General features: G+C 35.7%; 1 protein-coding gene across 1 annotated transcript in view; it reads left to right on the top strand.

Moving 5' to 3' along the window:
* Nucleotides 1-8,875, top strand: part of LOC107758710 (protein numb homolog) — an 81,854-nt gene that overhangs the window by 62,296 nt on the left and 10,683 nt on the right. Inside the window, exons 4-6 of the mRNA XM_016576510.1 lie at nt 1,920-1,952; nt 4,184-4,258; nt 5,737-5,877. Of these exons, the coding sequence (XP_016431996.1) occupies nt 1,920-1,952; nt 4,184-4,258; nt 5,737-5,877 (249 nt within the window). The remainder of the gene's footprint in view (nt 1-1,919; nt 1,953-4,183; nt 4,259-5,736; nt 5,878-8,875) is intronic.

Raw genomic sequence — 8,875 nt, 5'->3', positions numbered from 1 at the left:
GTTTTGCTATTCGGCCCAAATCAGTTTTCTAAAGTGTTTTTGAAAAATCACATACCCTGCCTTTAATATCCTAATGATTTTTGGCATAAAAGAAAAATCAATAATTTTGACCCATACAATGCTTTTTTTGGCTATTGCTACAAATATACCCCAGCGACTTAAGACTGGTTTTGTGGTCCAGGGTCACATATGATATACAGTAGTCAGTCCTACTTCCTCACACTCACTATGGTTGCCATAGTGATAACCGAGTTTGGAGTCACGTAGCTGTAAACAAGAAACATGACACCGGCTGTTTGTGAATTCAGTAGTAGATGCCATCATCATACCCATAAATAACCAAACACTGTGTGTACACTTAAAAAAAGGAAAGGTCTTCGCGACAAGAAGAACCATTTTTGGTTCCCCAAAGAACCTTTGAGTCAACAGTTCAAGAACGTTTTCAAAATCTAAAGCACCTTTTTTTACTATAAAGAACCTTAAGTGGAATGGAAAGATTCCATGGATGTTACAAATTCTTCATGGAATTATTGTTGTGTTTTTTTTTAACAAGTCAGTGTAAAACTAAATGAAAAAGAAAATTTTTTTTGTTGGTTTTAGCTCTGGTTAACTATAATAAGCCTGGTGTGTATGTGGCTGAAGAGTGATTTTGAAATCTTCACACTCTTCCTCTCTCAGCTGAGGTGTGTGTTTGTAGTGAACACCGGAGTCAAGATCAGTTCTTTTCCTCTGACTCTTTTGATGCCATGTGAGGTTATCAGAAGCAATCCTAATGAACTACTGCTCAAAACTGCTGCCACCACTAACATCATAACATGATTCCTTTAAGAGAATAGTTCACCCAAAAATCTAAATTCTGCCATGATTTACTCACCCCCACCAAAACCTGTATGGCCCTTTTATTAAATGAAACACAAAAGAGGAAATTTAGTAGAGTGTTCATGCTGCTCTTTTCCATATGAAGAAAGTGATAGAGACAGAAGCCGTTGAGCTCAGAAAAAGCTCCATGAAAGTAATCCGTGTGACTTGTAGGGCTGCACGATAATGCTTAAACTAATCATGATTATTTTGCTCAAAAATTATAATCGCTATTATTAATTACGATTTTTCTAAGTTCAGAAATTTCTTTTAACATTTCATCAGAATTATTGCACTTTCACATAAGCATGAATCAAGAAAAAGTCAACTCGTATACAGGGTTTATTGTGCATCATCTAGTTTTCTGATTTATTATATTCGCCATATACATTAACACACTTAATACCAATACCAAATATTAATTACAATAATTCCAAATTATATTCATGGTTTTTCTACAATTAGCAGTAGACATTGACGTAAATCATACTCGACACTATTCATGATAACTAATAGAGGTTAGATTATTTGTTTATTGCTAGATTAATCAACTGATCTAATCAATAACATAATTGACTGAATTTTAACCTAGTTGCAGCCTTATGAGTTGCATGGTCTACTTTTATGATTTCTAATTTTTGTATCTCAATATCATCCATCAACTTGTATTGTATGGAAAAGAGCAGCGTAAACATTTTGCCTGACATCTGTTAGAAGGTCATGAGGAGAGTAAATGATCAATTACTCATGGGTGAACTGTTCCTTTAAGAATAGTGAAATAATTGAACTCACATAGTGGAGTAATAATACTAGAACTGTAACAGCACCAATAACATCGACACACATGCACACGTGGTGAGTCTGACGGCTGATTGGTGAACTAGAGGTGTGATCTCTCCCTCCTCTCCTCTCCATACTTCACCACTTTGTCATTCCTAACCATCAAACCCCCTCAAACCAGAGTCCGTCCTGACACGCACAGGACATTGTGTCTGAGTTCATTTGTAACCCTCTCCTGCCTTTTCCTCCCACCAACATCCCCTTACCAACCTCCATTCCAGGACAGAAAGTTCTTCAAGGGCTTCTTTGCAAAAGTAAGTTCTGCTGTGTGCATTTATGTACCGTCCTGAACATACTCTATGCAAGTACTCAAGCTTGAATTTATGTTGTTGCTTCAGTCCTCGGTTTATAATTATAATGCAAAATCATGCTGCATTTTCAGTGTTGTTGCAAGGGTCTTTAGAGTCCCCTTCTTCAGTCGGTTTTCTCTTTCAATTTAGCTACTGTCATGACGGAAGACAATCTTTCTGTGAAGGTTAGTTGAAGTTATCTGAATGACAGCACCTCTGACATTTGATGGAAACATCACCACCCACTTGGATTTTGCAGATAACCATAACTAAAACTGGAAAATGTGTCCGAAAACTGATTCAAATAAATTAAACTACTCTTCAAAAAAAAAAAAAAAAAAAAAAAAACTTTCGCTGAAAGTTCAAGTTACAATAGTTTGAAAGAGTGCACAATGAGCAGGGTTTAAAAAGTCTTACATTTAGTTATATCAAATGTAAGGCCATGGTACAAGAAAGTCTTAAGTCTTATGATTTCAAGAGGTCTTAAATTTGGGGACGGAAAGACCAGAATTCCGATATGGCTAAATGTGACGATTAAACTTCAAAAGGCTATGATTTATTAAATAAACATGACTGGTGCTGCACTGTTTCGACTCATCCAGTTTCTTAAAAATGGTTTAAAGGCTGAAATGTGAAGTTTATTATTATTTTGTTTTTGTGAAAACCTGTATCTGAACTGCAAATCAGGCTTTTTACAATCATTTTACAGTTTAATATGTTACCATAGACATTGCCCTACCTCGCTCGTATGGTATTAATTTTATTTGTGCAGGTCTTAAATTTGAGCCTAAAAATCCTGCAGAAACGCAGAATGAGGCTGTGAAAGCAGCTAGGGAAGACGTTTAGTGTCCCGACAACCTGTTTGTAGTCCTATTTAGACACTTGTCAGCAATCGCATTTTTCAAATCAAGTATAAGCTTTAATAAAATCACAAGCTGGTGTTACTTATGTAAATGTGGAAATATCTTGAGCTTATGTTAAACAGACCTTATTTCAAACATTTAACAAAAAAGCCATTGACTTCAGGATGATGGACCCAGAAGTGCTAAAATACAACTTGTTTCCAGGTTTTGGCCTACAAAAACACGTCATTACTGCAGTACTCCATTTTTTTATTTGATTGTCCTAAATCAGTGAATCTCAACCTTTTGGCTTACCGGACCCCAGTCCAATTCAGAACCATCCTCAAGGACCCCCAGAACAAAATTGACTCATCTATGTATCATTTGTGTCTTTGTGAGGACCAAATGCAGTCAAGTATAATTCAAATTAGCTGACTTGTCCAGTATTTGGCCATATTATCAACTATATTGGATTTTTCTTTCATGGGAACATGTCATGTCAAAATATACAAAATGTATACAAAAATTCATACGGACCCCTGGTTGAGAAACACTGTCCTAAATGGTTGATTTATTGTACCATGACTAAATGTAATGATAATTCGTATTGTATGGCTTTTCCCTAATACAAAGTGTATTCACATGTCACAGCTGGTTTTATTTCGCCTCTAGAGGGCGCTCTATTACACTGATTTAACCAGTTTTCCACAAAGCAACAATTGGTGCTAATTAATCTGTAAAAACAGCATATCGATCGACCTCTGCTCCTGAGTACTGAAGTCTGGTGCCACTACAGTCACAATGTGATTGAATGACTGTTTGTGTACTTGCATAGAGTATGTTTGTGGCTCAAACGTGTGTGAATGTGTGTACACTTTATTTTTCCCCCTCCACTGATAGATTCGTTTGCTCCTAAAACATGCCTGGAGCAATAGAAGAGTGTGTGCAAAGGGGCAAATTGAGTTTCTGAACTCATCTTGTCGTCTTTTATGTAACGAAAGTGTGTGTGTGTGTGTGTGTGTGTGTGAGAAACAGCTAATTTCTGCACTGTTAAGTGTGAACACTCAAGCTCCCTGAATCAGGATGTGTGTTTGTTTGAGTGGTTCACTTCTGCTGTTTCTTTCTTTCTCGCGTTATACAACATGCCTGCTCATAACACTACTGTAACCTTCTCAACACTCACTGTTTTTTAACTTTTCTCTGTTTTCAGGTGTTGTTGGTAGATGAAAAGTGCATTTGTATGAAAGTCGAAGAGGGTGAAGGGCCTCAACAGGGGGATCTTGTGGGAAAATCAGCTCTCTTCTCTTTTCCCGTCCGTCTCTCACTGTGTGTGTTGTGTGTGTGTCCACACAGGCGGGTAAGAAGGCCGTGCGAGCGGTGCTATGGGTGTCTGCGGATGGCCTGAGGGTCGTAGATGACAAGACAAAGGTACCGAAGGACTCTAGACTGACCTGTGATGATCCACCAGATAACCACAGTACAGATAAATACAGTACTGTAGATCATAATGAAGAATTAGATCTTGACCATTTAAAAAAAAAAGTGCACTTAAAGAGAATTCAGATTAAATTTTTTTTGTCATCATTTACTCACATCCATGACCTTCTTCAGTGGAGTGAGCACTGTCTGATTTGTGAACAAATCATTTCAAAATGATGATGTGAATCAGAGCCAGCCTATTAAATGAAAATGTCTGAGTCATAAGAACGATTCGTTCGTGAACTCTTGAGAAAGGAAAACTAATGCAGACCATGGTTATTATAGTTGACTAAAACTAAAACCATAAAGTGTTGCTTAAAAAGAAATAAACATAAACTGCAATATCATTTAAAAAAAAAAAAAATTCAGCTTGTTGACATAAATATGAATAGAAAAAACTAATATATTAAATATGAACATATTTAAAAATGCTAACTAATAAAAATAAGGCACACTAACAAAATTACTAAAGCTTAAAAGGAAAATATGAAAATTAATTCAAAATATTAAGAAAAAATATAATAGCATCTTTGTAAAATAACACTATGTTAGATGTCAAGATCTTTAGTAAATGGCTTTAGAAGACTTTGGAAATCCTTGTGTAAATCATCCTGTCCACATTCATGATGCTTTTACAATGCTCTTGCGTCACTGAAAGCTTCAGTCCCATTCATTGCAAATGCATAGAAAAGAGCGTCTTCTCAAAATGTCTTTTTTTTTGTGTTCATGGAAGAGGTTTGGATCAGCATGCGGTGCAGGTGAATGAATCAATTGTCATATTCTGCGTTTTCTGCCACCTGCTGGTGAGAGTCAGTCATTGCTCTTCGGTGCATGAAGGCCTGCTGGGTTTTAGTCTGGCACATGGTCCACTTAGTTGCATTTGAATGCTGCTGAATTTTTAAAAATGTACAGGCTTTTACTGATGCAGATGCCTGCAAAAGCAGAAATTGCTAAATAATTTTTCATCTTCCCAAATTTGTCATGAAAATCGTTTATAAATCTGTTGTTAACAAAAGAGAAGCGTTAAAGTCTCCCTGTGGTTTAACATGTGAATGTTATTCACAGCCATGAATATTAGTATCAGAATTGTAGGATCATTTTAGTATCATTTATTTTCTTGCTTTGTATAAAATCATTATTATTAAATACCCTTTTTTTATTATTCAGTACACTAGTATAATTACTTTAGTAATATATTTCTTTTTAGAATTGAATAAAATCAAAATAATACTTAAATCCACAATTTAAATCTTTTAAATATTTAAACATTTTTGCATTTTGCAAAAACATGCATTTTTGTCTCCCTTTTTCACTGCTTTTGAATTCAGCATGAGAGCAGATGTGTGACGGCACACTGAAACACTGGTGTTTTGTGAAAATATAAATGGCAGTTGGAATGACATGCATTTTGCCTGTTTTGTTCCCAGGATCTCATTCTAGACCAGACGATAGAGAAGGTGTCCTTCTGTGCACCTGATCGTAACTTCGAGCACGCCTTCTCCTACATCTGCAGAGACGGGACCACGCGCCGCTGGATCTGCCACTGCTTCATGGCCATCAAGGACTCGGTGAGATGCTCAGATCTGTCACGTACTCTCGTGGACAGACTGCCTCTTTATATGAAATTGTGCTTGGAAGACGAAGAGTGTCTTAGAATTACAACTTTACATCTTGCAAATGCGTTTTGTCAAGTAGCTAGTAAAAATCTAATCGTTCTACATCACATAATCGGTGTTGTACTATTACAATACTATCATTGTCAAGTTGACATTTTTTTAGAAAGACTACATTTTGTGTCCAAACAGCCACATATATCACATTGTTATGAATGTCACAACTGCAAAGTGTCCAAGAAAGAAATTTAATTGCAGATATAAGAAGTTCAGTTTGAATTGTAAGACATTCAGTCACGATTATGAGAATAAACACACCATGTGTGTAATACATTACAGTGACAACAGTATAGACTACAATACAACATGAAAACTGGACTAAAGAGTTTGATTATTACTTATATTAAATCACATGTATACAGTTTTGGGTTACATCTGCATCTATCTGAATATAAAAACAAGCAGTGATTGATTTTACTACTGCTATTGTTATTTACAGTTTTCAGTGTACTCTCATTATAAAAATAACTTTATTAATGTTCATTTAGACCTTTCGGTAAGGAGACCTCAAAACTATGGAAGCCCGTTTCTGCTACTTAATAAAAAAATTTTTAAAAGGTTATTGCGACTTTTTATCTCACAATTCTGACTTTTTTTCTCGCAATTCTGACTTTTTTTTCTCGCAATTCTATCAGAATTGTAGGATCATTTTAGTATCATTTATTTTCTTGCTTTGTATAAAATCATTATTATTAAATACCCTTTTTTTATTATTCAGTACACTAGTATAATTACTTTAGTAATATATTTCTTTTTAGAATTGAATAAAATCAAAATAATACTTAAATCCACAATTTAAATCTTTTAAATATTTAAACATTTTTGCATTTTGCAAAAACATGCATTTTTGTCTCCCTTTTTCACTGCTTTTGAATTCAGCATGAGAGCAGATGTGTGACGGCACACTGAAACACTGGTGTTTTGTGAAAATATAAATGGCAGTTGGAATGACATGCATTTTGCCTGTTTTGTTCCCAGGATCTCATTCTAGACCAGACGATAGAGAAGGTGTCCTTCTGTGCACCTGATCGTAACTTCGAGCACGCCTTCTCCTACATCTGCAGAGACGGGACCACGCGCCGCTGGATCTGCCACTGCTTCATGGCCATCAAGGACTCGGTGAGATGCTCAGATCTGTCACGTACTCTCGTGGACAGACTGCCTCTTTATATGAAATTGTGCTTGGAAGACGAAGAGTGTCTTAGAATTACAACTTTACATCTTGCAAATGCGTTTTGTCAAGTAGCTAGTAAAAATCTAATCGTTGAACATCACATAATCGGTGTTGTACTATTACAATACTATCATTGTCAAGTTGACATTTTTTTAGAAAGACTACATTTTGTGTCCAAACAGCCACATATATCACATTGTTATGAATGTCACAACTGCAAAGTGTCCAAGAAAGAAATTTAATTGCAGATATAAGAAGTTCAGTTTGAATTGTAAGACATTCAGTCACGATTATGAGAATAAACACACCATGTGTGTAATACATTACAGTGACAACAGTATAGACTACAATGCAACATGAAAACTGGACTAAAGAGTTTGATTATTACTTATATTAAATCACATGTATACAGTTTTAGGTTACATCTGCATCTATCTGAATATAAAAACAAGCAGTGATTGTTTTTACTATTGCTATTGTTATTTACAGTTTTCAGTGTACTCTCATTATAAAAATAACTTTATTAATGTTCATTTAAACCTTTCGGTAAGGAGACCTCAAAACTATGGAAGCCCGTTTCTGCTACTTAATAAAAAAAATGTAAAAAGGTTATTGCGACTTTTTATCTCACAATTCTGACTTTTTTTCTCGCAATTCTGACTTTTTTTTCTCGCAATTCTGACTTTTTTCCCCGCAATTCTGACTTTTTTTCTCGCAATTGCGAGTTTATATCTCGGAATTCTGACTTTTTTTTCTCGCAATTCTGACTTTTTTCCCCGCAATTCTGACTTTTTTTCTCGCAATTGCGAGTTTATATCTCGGAATTCTGACTTTTTTTTCCTCAGAATTGGGAGATATAAACTCACAATTCTGAAGAAAAAAATTCAATTTTGAGTTTATATCTCGCAATGCTGAGTTTATAAGCTGCAATTGCGAGTTTATATCATGCAATTCTGAGTTAAGTTATTAAGAGTTTATATCTTGCAATTCTAACTTTATTTCTCACAATTCTGACTTTATAATGCGCAATTGCGAATTTATATCACGCAATCCTGAGAAAAAAATCTGAATTGCGTGTTAATATCTAACAATTCCGACTTTATAACTCGCAATTGCAAGTTTATATCATGCAACATATTTTTTTCATTCAACCTCTTTTCAGCTCAGTATCTGTCTTTCTCTCAGACAGTAGATTAGTTCTCCTGCACATCTGATTTTCCACTTTGACTCAGAAGACCCTGAATAACGAGTCGCCTGATCTCCTTTCTACACTCACACACTCGGTGATTCCACTGTTTGACTCACTGGGCTTGTAATGTGAGCATTAACAAGGTTTTGGGTATCCAGGTCAACAGAAAAGATGACAAATCCTTATGTTCCCTGAAGAATATGACTCAAGACCCAAAGAACATCACTCAACGGGGTGTATTTTGCTGTCTGTGAGATGGCTTGTCTGTCTGGCTTGAAGTCAGTCAGTATGTTGTTTTGTGTGGCCTGCCCCTATTTGACTGTTTTGTGATCAGTTGTCCTTCTCTTCCTTTGATTGATAGTTGATTCACCCTAAAACGACCCAAACCCACAGGATCCCAGTGGCCCACTGTGTGACACAGAATAAACACCATCCTTTGTTTCCCTGTCTAAAGGTTTTGAGTGTTTAATGAGTGACAGGGCGCTAGATGCATTACTTGTGGTGATTGTACAGGGTATGTACAGGCATTG

The sequence above is a fragment of the Sinocyclocheilus rhinocerous genome, unplaced genomic scaffold (assembly GCF_001515625.1).
Source record: "Sinocyclocheilus rhinocerous isolate Xijiao unplaced genomic scaffold, SAMN03320098_v1.1 scaffold2882, whole genome shotgun sequence".
Lineage (NCBI taxonomy): Eukaryota > Metazoa > Chordata > Actinopteri > Cypriniformes > Cyprinidae > Sinocyclocheilus > Sinocyclocheilus rhinocerous.
Note: the sequence above shows the minus strand (reverse complement) of the source record. Positions and strands in the feature narration are given on the sequence as shown.